General features: G+C 38.9%; 1 protein-coding gene across 1 annotated transcript in view; it reads left to right on the top strand.

Moving 5' to 3' along the window:
- Window positions 1-6,766: 6,766 nt before the first annotated feature.
- LOC119194124 (dynein axonemal heavy chain 8-like) overlaps window positions 6,767-19,904 on the top strand; it is a 35,427-nt gene continuing 22,289 nt past the window's right edge. The window contains exons 1-23 of the mRNA XM_037448230.2: window positions 6,767-6,898; window positions 10,938-11,008; window positions 11,131-11,262; window positions 11,703-11,787; window positions 11,938-12,089; window positions 12,892-13,078; window positions 13,289-13,452; window positions 13,667-13,843; window positions 14,176-14,289; window positions 16,152-16,259; window positions 16,340-16,441; window positions 16,516-16,662; window positions 16,756-16,950; window positions 17,081-17,157; window positions 17,266-17,365; window positions 17,479-17,598; window positions 17,694-17,829; window positions 17,944-18,131; window positions 18,209-18,289; window positions 18,517-18,633; window positions 18,786-18,905; window positions 19,529-19,667; window positions 19,788-19,879. Of these exons, the coding sequence (XP_037304127.2) occupies window positions 10,967-11,008; window positions 11,131-11,262; window positions 11,703-11,787; window positions 11,938-12,089; window positions 12,892-13,078; window positions 13,289-13,452; window positions 13,667-13,843; window positions 14,176-14,289; window positions 16,152-16,259; window positions 16,340-16,441; window positions 16,516-16,662; window positions 16,756-16,950; window positions 17,081-17,157; window positions 17,266-17,365; window positions 17,479-17,598; window positions 17,694-17,829; window positions 17,944-18,131; window positions 18,209-18,289; window positions 18,517-18,633; window positions 18,786-18,905; window positions 19,529-19,667; window positions 19,788-19,879 (2,775 nt within the window). The 5' untranslated portion in view covers window positions 6,767-6,898; window positions 10,938-10,966. The remainder of the gene's footprint in view (window positions 6,899-10,937; window positions 11,009-11,130; window positions 11,263-11,702; window positions 11,788-11,937; window positions 12,090-12,891; window positions 13,079-13,288; window positions 13,453-13,666; window positions 13,844-14,175; window positions 14,290-16,151; window positions 16,260-16,339; window positions 16,442-16,515; window positions 16,663-16,755; window positions 16,951-17,080; window positions 17,158-17,265; window positions 17,366-17,478; window positions 17,599-17,693; window positions 17,830-17,943; window positions 18,132-18,208; window positions 18,290-18,516; window positions 18,634-18,785; window positions 18,906-19,528; window positions 19,668-19,787; window positions 19,880-19,904) is intronic.

The raw sequence follows: 19,904 nt of genomic DNA, 5'->3' as shown, positions 1-19,904 counted from the left end.
ATAACATAATAATTCAATTCAATTCATTTTATTCTGCACTTTCCAAAACCACAAATTTAAAAACAAGGGCTTAGCAATCTGTACATGTGGAACATCCCTTCTCCCGAAACCTTCACAAAAGAAAAACAAAGTGAAAACCCCTTTGATGGAGAGAAACACGTGAAGAAACCTTAGGGAGAGCGGCAGAGAGGGGATTGCTCCCCCGGGATGTCATGATGTCATGTGTACAGAAAAGATGTACAATATGGTAAGTTCATACGAAAGAAATGCTTCAAATATTGAGTAATGAAAGCAGGACATACCATTGTGTACTTTTCCTACCAACGCTATTATCTCTCACCAACTACGGCTATAACCTCTTCTCTGCCTTACTTGCATTCACATAATCCCCCTTTGCTCTCGATCACCCTACTCGAGGATCCCGTCTTTTTCTGCAAACCTATCTCCCCATGCTCAAACTCCCAGAGTTACTCCTGAACTCCCTGCGCTGCTCCCCACACTCGTTTGTTTCCTCTCCATCTGTGAGCAGCGCGGCAGAGTCAATCCCTCGGGGGACTCCCCTTCACCTCAACAAAAGAAAGGGGCTGCTTATCACATGTCTAGATTTTGGAGGCAATATAGGGAGGAACTACCCAACACAATGGGAGTTACATGATGTGTTGCATACACAAGGTCAGATGAATATAATAACTTGGGGGGGAAACAGCATGATTTTGAAGACTTGTTACTCTCAATCCTGCAGGAAACACGGATCAGATGCACAGATCTACTGTATAAAGTAGCACGTGACCATGTTAACATGCAGTGATTCCCTTTACCAACTTTGTGAATTACTTATTGCTCAATTAAGCTGCCCAGAAGGAAGAATCTGCAGCAGCTGTTATTCGTGCAATGGACAACAAAACACGAGAGACCGAGGAGTCCCTCTGACACCACATCCATCGGGCATTAACATGTATTCACTCAGTCATTCACCTGCCCTTTGTGTGTCCGTCTGCGTGGGCGAGGGGATTTGTGGTTTTGTGTCTCGCACCGACTCCTCGTTAGCTTTGCTGTGCTGACTTCATTCATCCCGGGTCATACGAGAGAGCGAGAGGCAGGATGGAAATCTGATAGAGTGGAGGAGGGAAGAAGGGAGGAAACAAGCTAAAGATTAATGGAGGGAATGAATGGAAGGATGCTGCAGGCCATTACTGGGGAGAAAGATCTACCTGACTATACACTATTTCTACAATCTGTTAATGTTTTGCATTGTAATTGCAGTTATTTTCTCAGTAGACAAACACTGACATGTTGCTATTTTGAGTCATTGGTGGTAAAATGATGCCTTGTTGCTTTTGGTGCCTTATTTCAATACTTTGGAAAATATTCTTTCATAAAACTCTTCTCCAATACGAGATTTCCAAACGGTAAAGTCAGTCTAAAAGAGAATCAGCCACACAACAACGTTGTCTTATGCTTATACAACCTTGACATGGAAATACAAATAACATGAGAAACTGTATAGAAATCTAATTTGTGAGAATTTAATGTTTTTTTGAAAAATTTAACCTTTTCCTGTGATCTCAATGTGAAATGTCAAATACAATATACTAGATGTCCACCCAAAGATAAGGCTTTCTACCATATTTATTAAAAAATGCATTAAAAAAAGGACATACTTTCATTTTCGTATTAATTACTGAGATGCACTCGTCCCGGCCCGCTTTCAATCAAACTAATTAAAAAACCTCAGCGAATGTGAGCCAATGAAAATGATTACATTAGCTTGGTTTCTTTTCAGTGTCGCATGTTGAATGCACACACCGAATATAAAGTTATGTTTCAGAGTATTGCACTCTTCCAAACTGAGAATAATGTCAGGGATTTAATCCTTATTACATATGAAAGAGAAAGCAAGAAATTCTCTTGTTAATGGAGGCTTGTTTTAATTAATGTTTAAAATATTTAGGTGCTGTTCTGACCATGGCATTCAACCCTGAAAATGTTCTTCTAAACAAACCTCTTTGTAGTCGTAGGTTTTTTTGTTGACCCTGACTGCTTACTGTAACGTCACTTCTCTTGAACAGTCGTGTCTAGCCGAAGGCCGCTGTCTATCTGATGCCGACAGTATGTGAAAGAGGTTGCTCAAATAATAAAAGAATGTGCAGAAGTTGTGAAGAGAATTCCAATTCTACTGAGAAGCAGTTTGAATCAGCAAGGGGCAAATGGTTCTGTGCAAATTATCGTCTGTACTCAGTCAAAGTACTTGAATTAATGAGAGTTAACGCGTGTCATGAATTAAAAAAAAAGAATCATTCAGAGGGTCAGGCTTAAGGTGAGGGAATAGAATGTTCTTTTCAAATGTAAAAATGATTTCCACCATGAAATGTTTTACTCAATAAATGCTTAATATCAAATAACCGTGTGTACGTTATTCACAGCCTGGGTCTGACTCGCAGCGGTGCACATAAAATGACAGAGGTGTGTGCAATGGCAGCTGGGTGAAAAAATAACATGATTTGTTTAAAAGACATTTGGGGACCTTCAATGTTTCCCCCGAAACACACAACAAACTTTGTCCGTTCTCCACACAGTGTGTTCGCTGTTTGTCATCTGATGATTAATAATATCAGATGACTTCCTATTGTGTTGCTGGAACTTGGATGTCGTCTTGGGGCTCTGGCTGAAACGACTGTGATCTTAACGTAAAGCAATGGACTGGTTAACCAAAGGAACAGGAACCATGCAAACATACTGTCATAAATCATTTTTTTCTGGTGACTCACTTGTATCACTCGCTCACTTTCACACGTTGCACACACAATTTTCCTTTTCTTACACATAGTACACACCTTCGCACACACTCGCACACAGTGGAGCGCAGCACTGGGTATTTTTGAACACAGTGTTGTTGGGTAGCGTGTTACACAATATGTGTCTCACTGTGAAGAGACAAACCTCCCAAACAGGCACCGAAAGAGAGAGAGAGAGAAAGAGAGAGAGAGAGAGAGAGAGACAGAGAGAGAGAGACATCTGCCACTGGCCATTTTATTGTGAGGTATACTGATTAGTTGATAGAAGAAAAGAAACACACAGAGGGGGCTCTGTGATGTGAGGTAAGTTTAATATGAAAATGGTTTCCTGAAGTAAAAATAATCGCATGAGAAATTAATGAGATAACCACAACCTTTAACCTTAAGATCTCGCACAATCTTTGTTCCATATATATATATATATATATATTACAGGCATTCCTGCTTGAATACTGCAGTCTATTTCATTGTACTGGAACTTTTTGTGTTAAAAGAAAAAATATGGATTTTTATTTTTGTTTGAAGCCCTTTGAATTGCCTTGTTGTTAAAACGTGCTATACAAATAACAAATACAAACGCCTTGCCTTACATTATTAGGATAAAAGATTTTTGAGACTATTGAATTCATACAAATGTTACACCTCAGGAAGCATTTTTCTTTTCTCTTTCGGGGATTTCTTTAGGGCACTGTAGACATTTCCTGGTCCCAGTACTTCCTCCAGAGTATTGGCACTATGTAGCGGCGAGGTTGCAAATCACTGCCAACTTAAATTTCTCCTTTGTGCAACGAGTGGAGCTGAACTTCAGCGGCTGTCACACGAAAAAAGGACTCCCAAATGCGCCCCCCCCCCCCCCCCCCACACACACACACACACACACACAGCCAGTGTTCATTTGTCTGCTGTTACTGAAGAGTCTTTTTTTCAGGTGACTATACATGAAAGAAAACTATATATATATATATATATATATAATATTGTATATATAAGGAAAAGATACCTTTGCATGTTACGCATCTCCCCAGACAATATGTCTTGAAAGTAGGCACAATGTTTTGCCAAAGTTCATTCATATTCGTGCCTGGCTCTGAGTCTCTTTGTTGGAGCTGTGAATAGAAGCAAAGTGAAAAGAATACAAAGCGTCTCTAACGAGGTGAGTCATCAGTACAGTATATTGATGAGGTTATTTGGCGCTGCGTCTGTTATTGTTATCGTTCTTCTTTCCCTGAAACCCAGAGTTAGTCTCTCAGCTCTGCTCTATATTTGGTTTTCCCCTGAGGGATGTTTTCTGATACATTTGTTCAAACCACTTATAGCTACTGTTTAACTTTGTGTTACTGTGCGTTTCATAAAAATGCACAATAAACCAAATAGATAATCTGTAATCCAATTATTGACATTGAATATATATTCACCTTAAACATGGCACGGTTTTACAGAAAGAATCCCTTCGAAATACATCAATAATTTAAGATAACGAGAGGCTACAGGAGGCCATTTAATAAAAGGAGGTCAGAAATGGCTTCACAATAACACAATAACATGTCAGTCAGGAGATGCGGTGGCACACTTTGTCACACCCACTCGTTTCTTTCTTTTTCATAGGAGGAAGTAATCGGCTGTCAAAGTGTGTGTAATTACACTGAAAGTTCCTCTGTCGTTGGTCACTCACACACACACTCACACACACACACACACACACACACACACACACACACACACACACACACACACACACACACACACACAAACAAGTGACGCAGTGAAGGAGAGGAAAGATTTAGAGCTGGAAACCCACTGCTGTTTGTGACACGGGAGAAAAGTCGGTCCCTCATCTCCTTAACCCCGTTACGTACGCAGCTTCCTGCTAGATGAAGGTGTTGATTAAACACGTAGGCACGAAAAAGAAGAGGGCTGGAGCCGCGCCTATCAGACTTCATGCCGAAGGGACGGTTCTGTCATAAAGCCATCTCTCTCTGCTGATCAGATGTTGTGACTTCCCGCAGGTTTTTTGTCTTCTCGTGGAAAGTACTTTCCCTCGTGAGGCATTCGGAAAAAGAATCACATTGTAGGTTTTTCGCTCATTTGGTCTGCTGATTTTAAAATGATGAAAATATGCTAGAGTCTTCAGGGGTAACGTGATCTATACGTGTGTCTGTTTTGCCTATGAGATCAAATCTGGAAAAAAGGCACAGCAACAAACAAATCTTCAATGTAAGGGATTGGGTTTATTGTTTGAATGTTTGATGAATGATTGAAGTATTGGTCTCCTAATCTTTATTCCGACTCATTCATCCTCTATTTCTTCCGTGGCACATTTCAACTCCTTCATACTTCCAGCTATTAAAACGGTTTGAATATTAAAATGTTCAGCTTTTTAGCTCTTATAATTGAATTTATATGAATTAAAATCATTAACTTTTTTAACATGGTTTCCTGTGGAGTTCATTTTTAAATCCTCTTAAAACTTCATCAACTTTCAGCTTTTTCAGCTTTTCCAATCTTTCAGCTAGAGACACCAACTTTAAAATGTTGACACAAGTCTTAACAATTTTATTAAAAAAACAGCTTGTTGATATCTATTCTACTTTTTTCATAATGACTAATTATGTTTCATTAGTTTTTGGGTCCATTTCTGAGTTTTACATTCGTGTGTATTGCGTTTCATAGAGTGGAGCAGAGTGGAAGCCGTGTCAGAGTTCAGTAAAAAAATGGCACTTTTGGCCTCACAGGCACAATATTTACTTTTCAGGCTTCATTTTTGGATTAAAACGATGTCGTGCCTGTGCTTGTCGGACTCGGGTATGGAATCCCAGTTATTTACTTTTTGCGTGAGGAGCCCGAGAGTGAGACAAAGTCTGTCTCAAGCCCCATAGGCTCCAATACAAATCTGCTGACATTTATTTTTTTTAAAACAGAAGGTACATGTTTTGTAAACTGCTAGTTGAGCCGTTTTAAAACATATAAAGACATGAAAACTACATTCATGCGCTCGGTAGAGTCTTGTGTCTCTCACAGTCACATTATTTTTTGGATCACCTGGCTAGTTTTGCTCCAGGCGACATTTGTTTGAGGTGTACATTCTGAGTAAATCATTGTCTGTCTCTGCCCCTGTGAGCTCGTTAGTGACCGCAGCTGCTCCGTACAAATAGATTCTTCAATTAAGATGTCATTATATGTTATTACATAGTCAAACCAGTTTATAATTGTGTCATAACCGTTTTCTTTGAATTGAAGTAAAGTGGAACAATTTGAATGTTTCGTTGAAATGTCATTAAGTGTTAATGCACTTTCAGATGATATAATCATCACCCATCACCCATCAGAAACTGTGACCGCAGAGGGCGCTGTTTCACATCGTCTGCTCGTGCGTGCTAGACAATGGAGGGCGAAGAAGAGCGCCTACGCAAACGTAAACGTTAATACATTACGTCCACGGATGAAAACATCATATGGACCAGCACATTGGCTAAGTTGTCAGAATGTGTGACCCCACTGTAACTACTTAATAAAGGAGTTAAACTTCATAATATTGTTTGGGGTTGTTATTTCATCTCGTCACATTACTCTGGACACATATTTTTTTATTTGGAGTCTTCACAGAGCCAGTACCTCAGAGGTCACCATATCTGACAAGTAGCAGCCGTCAGAATGTGTGACCACGAGGCTAATTGCGAGCAAGGTTACCTCCCCTAAATATGTAGTTTTTTCTTTTACGCCGTTCGCTTAGGCGCTCTTCTTCGCCCTCCATTGTCTAGCACGCACGAGCAGACGATGTGAAACAGCGTCCTCTGCGGTCACAGTTCCTGATGGGTCACAGATTTCGGTGTAACACCTGTTTAACGTTTAATTCCGTAACTGTTAGCATATAGGTGCACTAACATAACTATGACCGCGTCGTCTCTGGCGCTAACGGCTGGAGCGCGCGGCGCCTCAACGGTAAACGATAACGGTTATGACTCAACCGTTAACGTAAGTGAAGTTCACCTGATACGGGCTGAATAAGAATCTCATTTGTCAGCGGTCAACCAACAAACACAAAACAGCGAGCCTTTGGGGGAAAAGGAACAGCACTTCGAGAGCATGTGGTCTACTGAGTTTAGGTAAGCAGAATATGAGTTGAAATCATTTTAGACAAGTTATACAAAAGGTAAAATTAACCTTAACTTAAAAGTTGAATTAACGTTAACGTTACTCTCACCCCGCGGTACCGTTAAGTTATTTCTGTAACGTTGAATTAACATTACCTCTAGCCTTAATGAAATTAGTAATATTATTAACGTTAGTTGAATTGCATTAAGGCTAGTTGATGCTAGTGTTTACATATGTCAACGTCAACACTAAAATCAACTGAATCGTCGCTTGTCTAACGTAAAGGTTAACGTTAAACGTTAAAAGTTAACGTACATAACACAAAACCAAAGTAACTAACGAAATCTTAGTTTCGATGTTATTTAACATAGACCAGGCAATGTTTTCATGAGCTAACCCACTGCTAACCTAACTTTTTATTTAACCGCCACGACATTGGCGCTAACGGCTAGCATCTTGGCTAACGGTAATGTTAAGGGTTTCTAAGAAACGTTAACAGTAACTGACAGTTAACGTTTCTTAGAAACCGTTAACGTTACCGTTGTATAACGTTGTATACATTTTTATTATACTCACACACCGCGCACGTCCGTGACGTCATCAACTCGCGACGGCCAATCCAAGATACTACATCCCCCTTCTTTTGAAACAAAACGTGGCTATAGTTGCCAAACGGGATAATAAACATTGTCGATTTAAACATTTCTGAAGAAATACATATAGGCTTCTACACATGCCAAATCCACATGAACATTGCATGACTGAAGGAAATATAAGGACAATTACCAGTTAACATGTATTAACAGTTTGATGCTAAACAGCATTTCAAGTATATCAAACGTAAACATTTTTATTCCTCATAAACCTATCCTTCAGTTCTTTTCTGCTGGGTATTACAAGTCCAATATGTCTCTAGGCTTCACTACAAGGCCTGATCTGGTGGTAGTGCAGTCTGGTGGTTGTTTTGAACCTGTGCAACCTGCGGTGTCGTGCTGCTTGTTGCTTAGTTTCCTCCGGCTCCATCTGATGGTTTGGTGAAAGTACCTGGTCTGCGTCACTTTTACACGTCTGCAGGAGGTGACGCCGGTTACGCCTGAGCATGTGACCTCCATCAGTGCAAATGTTGTAGGACCTCTGGGTACCTGCTGGCTCGATGACTTTGGCAGGTTCCCATGTCCCTGTGGGAAGCTGGAAACAGACCGTGGCTCCTTCTGGAAGTGCTGGCAGTGTCCTAGCATTCCTGTCATAATATTGTTTTTGTCTCTGTTGACACAGTTGCCTTCTGCTGAGCACGGCGCTGCGACTGACAAGCTTGGGTTGCAGTTGTCTTCCTGTGATTGGCAGGATTGAGCGCAGATGCCTGCTCATTAGCAGCTGTGCTGGTAGTACGCTAGTACGCTGAAGTACTGTGCTCCGGCTAGTCTTGGTGTGACATCGTCTAGAGTGGGAAGTGGATAGTGGGGTCTGTGGATAGCTTTGTGAGCTTTCCTGTCTTTGGCTTTTCCACCACCACTAGTGCGTTTACCCACTCAGTCGGCTCAGTGACCTTTTGGATTACATCCATTTTCTCCATTTCGTCAAGCTCTTTGAGTCTGTTGCGCAGTGCATATGGGATGCGGCGCGGTTGGACACCACCGGTGTTGCTGAGGGTTTCAGGTGAAAAGTTAATTTCCCAGGAAACAGTCCAATGCCTTTTAAATACATCCGCAAACTCTTCAGTGATGCTGGTGGGTATTTTCGGCTGTGCGTCGACCATGTGCACTAGCTTGACCAAGTTCAGATCTAAACATGCACGTAGGCCCAAAACAGGAGGAGCATTTTCTGCATACACTATGTCAAACTCTAGCACGGCCGTTTTCTGCCTGTATCTGCATGCTAACTTGCAAGCACCTTTAACTTCAAGTTTCTGTCCACCTTATCCTGAGATGTTGCTGTCTGAGGGACCTAATGCAATACTTCCGAACATCTTGTGGAATATGTTTACTGGTATCACATTAGCCTGTGCACCTGTGTCTATTTTGAGCTTTAGCTTGTGCCTTGCTTCTCCGATTTCCACCTCTGCAAATGCCTGTTCCCTTGCTGTATTTGCATGTCTCTTTATGATCGTGTCAATATACAGGTCCGCTGGTGCCTGTTCTGTGTTTTCTGAAACGCTATGGACTTTCTTGGGCTTGTATTTTGTTGGCTGATACTGTATTTTTGTCCTACACATATTAGCAAAGGGGTTGGGCTTCTTGCATTGGTTACACTGACGTCCTTTTGAGGGACATTCCCCCGTTCTCTACCGCATGCTCCACACTCCTTGCTGTTGCCATCGTTCCCGCCAGTTCTTTTCTGTCCGTGGTATTTCTGTTTGGAATTGAACGGCCTCATGCTAACTGCATGAACAGACTGGCTGGCTGTATTAGTAGCGGGGCAACCCATTGTCTTTAGCTGTTGCTGTGATAGCTCATGTGAGCGTGCAATGTCAATCGATTTCTCGAGCGTTAAATCCGGACTATGACAGAGTAGACTCTTGGGGAGTTTGTACCGAAAACGATCCGGTCTCTAATCACCTCATCAATATTAGGGTAGTTACAGTCTTTTACCTAACCCTGGTCAAAACTTTCACAATCCCTTTGAATCTTCTCGTGGAATTTATATCACGCGAAAATGGGGTTAGCTGTGGGCGTCACATACGCTTCAAATTTCGCATAGTACGTCTGGAGTACCTTTCTCTCATCTTCCGTTAGGGTCCATGTAATCAAGACAGTAATCAAAAAGTGACTATTAATGATAACAGCAGGTGTTTTAAAACCGTTATTTATAGATTGTTTACTTTATACATTATAAACAAGATAACAATTCATCTGCAACGTATGGCATTTCTGGAGTAACATTTCCAGGTATATTACACAGTACCATACTTTACAATGTTGCTTTAAGCATGCAGTAACTTACAATGTTTTGGCTAGCTTGTTTACGGGCCACAACTTGTTGAATTCAGCTGCGAACTGTGTTTAGGCCGCGTTTCATCAAAAACGTGTATTTTCTATATGAAATGGGAACGGTAATAATATGATATGGGTACAGCAACAACTTAACGCATTTGCAACACCAAACACACGGATGATTATTATGCCCTTAAAGCATATTGTTAACGACACACACTCTATATTTGCATATATATATATATATATATATATATATATATATATGGAAGTACCTTAAAATAATAATGAACCTAATAACAATAATGCATTTTATTTATATAGTGCTTTTCAAAATACTCTAAGACGCTTAACACTGTTAAAATACACATCTCTCATAGTTACTCATGTATAGAAAAAATGTTGTACACAGTCTCTAGTGACTTTGCTTTTTATTTGAACATTGTTGGCATTCTTTTATAATTTGTCCAATCATTAAATATCCTGACATGAGTTTTGACAAACAATGGCTGTCACGGTTTGGGTTTGTTTCCTGTTTTATTTTGTAGTTTCCTGCCTCTTGTGTCCCTGGGTTAGATTCACTTCCTGCCTTCCTGTCATAACCCTGTGATTGTCTGCCATGTCCCTGATTGTTTCCACCTGTGTCCAATCACCTGCACCTTCCCAGTGTATTTAAGCCCTGTGTGTCTTTTGTCCCCTGTTGCGTCATTGAATGTTCTACCTTGAATGATCGGTCCTGTATGTTCTAAGTTCCTGGTCCCTGTCCTGTCTGCATCTTGCCTGCAGGCATTTTGATTTGGATATTTAGATTAATAAAGTTGTATTTGTTGAACTCTGCACTTGAGTCCTGCTTCCGGCAACCCCACCCCCCCTTTGTGACAGCTCTGTGACAATGGGTTTGTGTGTTCATAAAAACCAGCCCTATTCATGATACGTATAGTATATGTGCATATGTAGACTTTAAATTCAAAAGTAAACATATCTGGTGTAATAGGCTTAATGGATGTAGGAAACAATCTCATGTGGCAGTTTGGATCAACTAATTAGTTATTCAAAAAATTAATAAAAAAAATGTGAACCAGAGACTGAGCAGAACAACTGATTTTCTTTTTTTCAACAGCAAAGGGGGTGTTGCTTGAGCTCTTCGTGATGGATGCACATGATAAAAAGATGAACGAGCATGGTGGTCAGGTACGTTAACACCTTTATTGGCCTTCAGAACCCATGTAAAGGCTCACATTGAAAGTATTCTGTTTCGTTGTGATGTTTTACTAGTGCAAGATAATTGCTATTGTAACCCTTGTCTTTCTCAGGCCAAATACCAGCAGGCCAGAGAAGAGCGAAAGATGCTCCTCTCCCCTGCACACAAGTACATTATTGACATGCTGGCTGCCGGGCTGTATTTGGATCCAACGACAGTAGAGGAATTTATTTTAGATTCGTCTGTGAGTAGTGGACAAGTGACTTTGAACATTAGATACATGGGGAAAAAAGATTTTTGGACAGTTTGGTCTTCCATACAGCCACAATCTGGTTTCTAAAAAAAGAAAAAGAAATGAGAATGCAAACATTGATAAGGGATCATTTTTTCACCTGGAAAATAATTTTGTCAGTTTTATCTTCTTATTTTACTTTCCGGAACAAAAACTCTGCTCTGCTCTTTTATTTTTTCTGGCTTCACTCTGTCCGCACACCATGTAAAATATAATTCCTAATAATTAATTAATTAACAAACTGCAGCGATATTACTTGACACCAGCATTTCAACCATTACACATCAACACATCTTATTGGGGGATTTGCCTCTGACATTGGTTCTCTACAGTTTTCTTGTTGAATTTCTCTCATGCCCTCTAACTACCATTTATGTTTGCTTACTCAATAGCTGGATGCTTTTGATAAATTCTTCGCCAAAGAAGGTTGTAAAACCATTTCCTTTGTGTATCAAGAGGCAGAAATACCAGGAATTGGTAGGCATAATTGCATAACAAGATTGATTTTTTATTGGTCCCTGTAATGATGAACATTCAAACGTACGTAAACATAAACCGTATCAATTGTAAAGGCCCATCACTGTTTTTCATCTCATTAACATACGTTTAAATAAAATACAATTTCAGAGTGTGGACGTTCATATCATGGGACCACCGAAGGGGAAAAAATATTGAGACTGTTTGTAGCCAATCTGTATCAGACATGCCTTACAGGCCGTTGCTGCACTTTCACACGGATCAGAGTGGACGTTCCTGTGACTTCAGAAAACATACGTAAGGTAAGACAGTCATTTATGTACGGTAGTGTCTTTGTAATTGTATTATATTCATGGTTTGGTATTATGGACACATTTTGGCATTTGACTATTTTATTAGCCAAAAACTGTTAAATTGGCAGTTAATTACATTGTTATGTATGTACTAAATGAGGTTCTTGCCTGCCCGTAAAATATATTGATTTCATGTTCATATTTCGTTGAATGCACCGCTCTTTTTCTATGATTAGCTAACCATAATTCATCTCAATGTGCAAAAATAGTAATATCTAACAGCTGAACATGAACGTATGTATTCAAGCCTTTACATTTTATTTGCATTTTGTGTTAAAACATAAACTACATTGATCTTCATAATATCAAATATTCATCTACATAATAGACAGAACATCATAGATAAACGATTGATTAAGATCATGCAAACTTAAATCTTGGAAATATTGGGGCTTTATAAAAGGATACATTTGGGGGGAAAAAGGCGAGGCCTTCAGTCCCTTAACATTAGGGCAGTCCTTGGCTGAAATTGATGCTATCATGACTGAAGGTAAAAGTCTTTAGTGCTATTTAACCCTTCGGCCAATTTGAGTCATTGGCATTCCTATATCCATCAGGCTTCATGAATTCAATCAGTATTCACCGTTTTTTTTAAAGTACTAAATACAAATGCTTTAATTTAAAGCACATCTTGCATTAATTAGGTAAATAATTACTGCTGAAGAAAATGTAACTAGTACTTGGCTAAGTTTTGCTTCTTTGCTTTTGGATTTTGTGACATGATGGTTGAAACTGTCTTGACGCTTTGTAGGAGATCTTGTTTTCAATGATCGATGCCAGAGATGGCCTCTTTAAAGGAATAAAGAATTCCTTCAACCTTGTGCTACCAGCTCTTGATGCAGCTCAAAACTGGGGTGACTTAGATAAGTCTAGCCATGGGAAAAAAATAATCAAGGATTTCAAGTACACCATGAAGCGTTGTATTAACTCCTTAGATGGTAAGTCATTATTTTATCAAAGTTGTCAGTTACATTATTTTTCATATTCAAAAGATATAAAAGCAATACTACTTACTAACCATTCAGTTTAAAAAGTCACTTTATTACTTTTAAATGAATGGATTCATTATCTGTATGCAATGCTATTGTGGTAAACAAAGGGTGTTTTTTAAGTAAATTTGATCTTTATCTTTCTTGCTTGTACCCCAGACATCCAAATGAGAAATGAGAGTATTGTACATCTGAGTGCAGTCACAGACGTTGACTTCTCTACGTTGGCCTCCGTTAATGACATGAAAGTTGCAGCTGCTAATCTTGACATGGTGCATCGACTGGAAGAAAATCTGATGCAGTGGTACAAACAAATTGAGCAGGTCCGTAACATTAAGTTTTATTGTTATTACTCAACAGAGTCAGCAAAATTTATGTGAACAGAAAAAAGGTTAGAGAACTAGAAATGATCAGAAAATACACTTGTAAATTGTATATTTTGAAATGTTAAAAGCATATCACTTCCTGAATGGATGTTATTGTAGGTGGGCTGATGGAATTGCTGTGGAAATCCTCTTCTGTGTGTATTATCTTCAGGTCCTGATTGAAAGTGATCTGTTAAGGAAAGCGGTTGATTCTGAAGGGCCACTAAGTGAGTTAGAACACTGGAAAACCATGTCTGTACGGTTCAACTCCATCATCACTCACTTTAAAGGCCCAGAGTGTAAGGCAGTGGTTATGGTGCTCCATATCAGCCGTTCCAAGATCCTGAAGGTACGGAGGCTTGAGGGTCAAAATTAAACAAAGAAATGCCCTAAATAATTTTTGCCAAGTTTTAAATTGATCTGATGATAGTTAGATGATTAGATAGTTATTGTGTATAAACACAATATGACTGATTACTGCTGTGTTAAATCAATAAAACAAATATCTATGGTGAAATGTTACAGTTGCGGATGTGCTGTAGTTATTATCAAAAACCGAATGAGTGAAGCTGTTTTTAATGGGGATGAAAATGGAAGTTCTATTTTTAAAATGTGTAACCTTTGGTTTTTTTTTTAAGACTACATTCAAATTTAAACTTTTTCAAACCTGTACCCCTGTAGAAGTGGTGGGAGCTGGATGCCAGGATAACAAATCGGACCAATGAGGCAAAAGACAATGTAAAATTCCTTTCCACGCTGGAGGAAGTTTGTCAACCTCTGTACAACAGTGACCCGGTATGTATAATCAATAAGTGATGTGATGAATAGCTGTTAATATCAAAGGTTTTATTTGTCAGTCTTTCATGATTGTATAATTTAATATGCAGCACAAAAATGAAGGTAAATGTTTGCTTTAGAGTATTATAAGTATATGAGAATAAAAAATAATTCCTCAAATGTTGAGCGACCAGGATATAAAGGCATTTTTTATCATTTTGAAATGTGTGTGTGAAGTGTTCACATTTTACAGAAAAGATTAGTAAAACCCTGTATGGCAAACTGAATTTTTATATATATATATATATATATATATATATACACTCACCGGCCACTTTATTAGGTACCCCATGCTAGTAACGGGTTGGACCCCCTTTTGCCTTCAGAACTGCCTCAATTCTTCGTGGCATAGATTCAACAAGGTGCTGGAAGCATTCCTCAGGGAGTTTGGTCCATATTGACATGATGGCATCACACAGTTGCCGCAGATTTGTCGGCTGCACATCCATGATGCGAATCTCCCGTTCCACCACATCCCAAAGATGCTCTATTGGATTGAGATCTGGTGATTGTGGAGGCCATTTGAGTACAGCCAACTCATTGTCATGTTCAAGAAACCAGTCTGAGATGATTCCAGCTTTATGACATGGCGCATTATCCTGCTGAAAGTAGCCATCAGAAGTTGGGTACATTGTGGTCATAAAGGGATGGACATGGTCAGCAACAATACTCAGGTAGGCTGTGGCGTTGCAACGATGCTCAATTGGTACCAAGGGGCCCAAAGAGTGCCAAGAAAATATTCCCCACACCATGACACCACCACCACCAGCCTGAACCGTTGATACAAGGCAGGATGGATCCATGCTTTCATGTTGTAGACGCCAAATTCTGACCCTACCATCCGAATGTCGCAGCAGAAATCGAGACTCATCAGACCAGGCAACGTTTTTCCAATCTTCTATTGTCCAATTTCGATGAGCTTGTGCAAATTGTAGCCTCAGTTTCCTGTTCTTAGCTGAAAGGAGTGGCACCCGGTGTGGTCTTCTGCTGCTGTAGCCCATCTGCCTCAAAGTTGGACGTACTGTGCGTTCAGAGATGCTCTTATGCCCACCTTGGTTGTAACGGGTGGTTATTTGAGTCACTGTTGCCCTTCTATCAGCTCGAACCAGTCTGGCCATTCTCCTCTGACCTCTGGCATCAACAAGGCATTTCCGCCCACAGAACTGCCGCTCACTGGATGTTTTTTCTTTTTCGGACCATTCTCTGTAAACCCTAGAGATGGTTGTGCGTGAAAATCCCAGTAGATTAGCAGTTTCTGAAATACTCAGACCAGCCCTTCTGGCACCAACAATCATGCCACGTTCAAAGTCACTCAAATCACCTTTCTTCCCCATACTGATGCTCGGTTTGAACTGCAGGAGATTGTCTTGACAATGTCTACATGCCTAAATGCACTGAGTTGCCGCCATGTGATTGGCTGCTTAGAAATTAAGTGTTAACGAGCAGTTGGACAGGTGTACCTAATAAAGTGGCCGGTGAGTGTATATATATATAAATTCCATCACCATAGTAGCCCATCAAAGAGAGTGTAAAGGGTGAACAGTGACCTCTAGTGGACGTAAGGTCATAATCAAAGACACAACTATAGTTAGTTAGAGACGGCTATGCTCAAGGCTTATGAAGTAACCGATTCGTTTTAAGAATACACTATAGAAAAAGAGAGGATCACAACTTGACATACTCAACAAAGTTCAACAAAGATCTGGTAAACATGCAGGATGGAACTTTTAAGAACGTGATGTATTCATGCAAGTTTGTTACATTTTGTGAAGTAATTTTTCATGATAACATTAATTATAAACATGGATGTGTGATTTCAGGTCACCATGATGGAAAGTGTGCAGAATGTCATCAATGCTATTCGAATGATTTACACTGTTTCCCTGTACTACAACACCAGTGAAAAGATATCTGCACTGTTAATAAAAGTAAGCGTCTTGTTTTTAGAAAAATATAATTTATTGTTTTTATAAATTACACAAAATTTGTGACCTGAAAAAAATTCCAGGTCACAAATCAGATGGTTACAGCGTGCAAATCATATATTACTGTCAATGGCACATCTCTAATATGGGACCAGGATGCTGAAGAAATGGTCAAGAAAATCCAGGTGATGATGACACTTAATACTTTGACAACAGCATGTAACTGTTTTCAAATGCAATAATCTTTTGTTTTCGGTAGGAATGCATCCGCTTACATGAGGAATATCAGTCTTGCTTCCAGAAGACAAAGAAAAAAATAATGGAAAAACCTGGAAAAGGGTCATTTGCGGTTTCAGAGAAGCAGATTTTTTACAAATTTGAGGGCTTCTGCAAGCAACTACAAAAGGTGCAGTCCCACACAATGTTTTTTTTTTTTCAATTTGAATTGCGGTTTTACCATAACAACTAAAGATGTAACAATATGTGGTACTTATTGCAGATCACAGACATTGTTACCGTGTTCAAGACATTCAAATCTCTTGAAAAATCTAACATTGAGGGCATTGAGATTCTTGCCAAGCAATTCCACACGGTTTCCCTGAACATGAAAATGTTGCCGTATGATATTCTGGCTCCAAGGACAGAATTTGATACAGATTTCACAAAGTTTATGACTCAAATCAGCCACATTGAGGTATGTATTTAATTCTTCTGTTTATATTATGTGGTGTAAGAAGCTTCTATCCCGTCGCTGTCTCTTATACATTTAGCATTGCTTCCAATATGGATGGTCATGTTCATATTTTGGCTGTCCTTATCTACAGAAACAGCTCAAGGCATTTATGAGTTCATTCTTCACACACATCATCTCATCTCAGCAATCTCTGTCCCTAATACAGCGGTCAGTATAATACCCTATAGGATTGCCCTATGATTATTTAAACTGGATTCTTTGGCAATATAATACAAATATAAATGTAACACTAGTCTCACAAGTTCCTTTTTGCAGTTTTCAGAGGCTGAATATGCCCTGTCTTGAGATGGAAATTTCCAAACTCCTGAGTGTCATTCTTCAACACTATGCCTCTGAAGTAGAGTTTGTGAGAAAGGTATCCTCATTTTAGAGTTAAAATAGATAATGATAATAAAATATGACAACAACTCTTAACTTTGCTGTTTTCACATAAAGGAGCTAATCTGCTTTAGTACATTGTCTTTGCAGCTCTATAACCAAAAGAAAGATGACCCTCCCTTAGCTAGAAACATGCCTCCTGTGGCTGGGAGGATAGCTTGGGTTAGGCATCTCTACAAAAAAATTGAGGAACCCATCACATACATTAAAGTAAGGCTGTATTTCTCCCAACAAAACAACATAAAATTCTTAATTATTTCGTACTGCATTGGTTTAATGTTGGATATATCTGCTGTGATTTACAGAAAAACTCTGACATCTTGTGCAGCCCTGAGGGACAAAATGTGGTCAAAATGTACAACCAAACTGCAGCTGTGTTTGTAGAGTTTGAATGTGTTTACCACAGAGCATGGATGGATGAAGTATCAAAACTTACATATGGTTGGTTTTCTCAATCTGACTTAATACGTTTATGCCATAAATGTGCACAATGCCCCCCAGTAGTAAAATTAATTTCTAATGCTTTGTCTGCCATTTTTGCTACACATTCAACAGTCTTGAACATTACACTGCTGGTTCGTCACCCAGAAACTAATAAATTAGTTCTCAACTTTGACCCTAAAGTAACTGAGGTCATTTGTGATGGTAAGCGGTTGTTGAAGATGGGTCTGGAGGTTCCACAACAGGCTTTGCGTCTGGTCAAGTTGGAAAGCGAAATAAAGGCCAACCATTTCAGACTGCAGGTAAAGTACACCTTATTAGAGATGGATGGTTTCCTTAAAATTAAAATTACTTGAAATGTCTTATTTGATTTTTTTAGACCATTTTGGCCGACTATGAGTCGACTTGTGAGAGTATTCCGGCCGAATTCACCCATCTGATGGCTCCAAAGATAAAAAATGTAAGCAGTTTCTAAACACAATAAATTAAAAAATACAGCATATAATCATATTGTGAAATCTGTAGTTTGCACCAGAAAGTGTACATTCTAAGTTTGGAACAAGCCTTTTAATAATTAAAAATATATGGCTTTGGTTCTTAAGAAAAAGTTAAAATTGTTTAATTTATCAGTGCTTCCAGAGATTCTTTTTCTGTGCTATTGATCTTGCATTTTTGGTCAATTAAAAGGTGGAATCTGTGCTTCGCCAAGGGGCAGTGCTGCTCACTTGGTCATCCTTCCTGCTGGACAAGTTCTTTCAAAATGTTGACACTGCTTTGTTTGAGCTCAAACATCTTCTAAAGAAGGTATTGTACTGAATAGAAATATTTCCTTTTCAAATATGGGTTTTTTATTAATTTGCAAAATAAAAACATGTAATGCAATGTGTGTATGTACGTGTATAAAATTACACACACACACCCATATGCACAAAGCATTTAAATACATTTATTTTCAGGTGCTGGATATCTGTGAGGTACACATTGACGATGTCCTTACAGACATCTCAAAGACTATGCTAATTGAGCTCCCTGAATGTCATGCGTCTTCAATGCAGGAATTGATTGACCATAATGAGGTATGTAGTAGGGCTCTAACTAACAATTACTTTAATATTTAATTAATTGCTTGATCATCTTATTGATTGATTAGCTGTGAATGAAATGTCAGAAAATGGCTTTTTGCAAAATGATGTTGCTCAAATGTCTTGTTCCTTCCATAACTCAAAGATGATGTTCAACTTTACTGTTTGCTCAACTCTCATCATCACAGCAATCTCGCTATCTAGATATTTGCCTTGGGGAAATTTATACAGACCAAAAACAGGAGAATGAATAATAGTCTACTTTCATCAGAACCAAAACTCCAAATAAATGAAAATGGTCCTGTGTAAATACTTTACATCTTATATGCGTTATCATAACTTTCATTTAAGAAGCTGACAATGTTAAATGTTATTTAGCTTATCCAAAGCGACTTACAATAAGTGCATTTCAACCATAGAGATACAAACTCAGAAGAAGATGAGTGCCATTATAAGTACAATTAAAGTGCTACAATATGTTAGCCTGTGAAGAGAGCGAAGAAGTGGAGTATTGTGGTAGAATTTAGGGAGGTTAAAGACCAGTCAATGTTGTGCTGCTTCTGTCTATCCCAAGTGGCTTAAAAAAATGTACCAATTAATTTATATATTTTTTTCAGGAACTATGTAAGGAGAGGGCAAAGACATTAAACTCCAAGTGTAGTTGTATTAAAGAAGCTGTGAAGGAGCTGGGGAAAGTCTTCGGTTCCATTTATGTTTCAAAAGACACAGAGAAGACTGCAAGGGAACCTATTTCAGGTGCTGTTAAATCATAACTTTAAGTGTTGTAGTAACTGTCATTTGGTAACTTAAATAAAAAAATATTTCTGTATATAATATCTATGTGTACATTTTATTCTTTCCCTGTGAACATTTTAGGAAGGAAGAGTGTTACATTCTCCAGTGAGAGCCAGAAGCCCACTAGTGAGGATGAAGGTCCAGACAGAAATAAAGCCATCAAATTTGAAAAGGTATTTTATATATACATTGCTGTTA

Source organism: Pungitius pungitius, chromosome 8 (assembly GCF_949316345.1).
Source record: "Pungitius pungitius chromosome 8, fPunPun2.1, whole genome shotgun sequence".
In the NCBI taxonomy this organism is placed as follows: domain Eukaryota; kingdom Metazoa; phylum Chordata; class Actinopteri; order Perciformes; family Gasterosteidae; genus Pungitius; species Pungitius pungitius.
The sequence above is the reverse complement of the archived record's forward strand: the minus strand, read 5'-3'. Positions and strand labels throughout refer to the sequence as shown.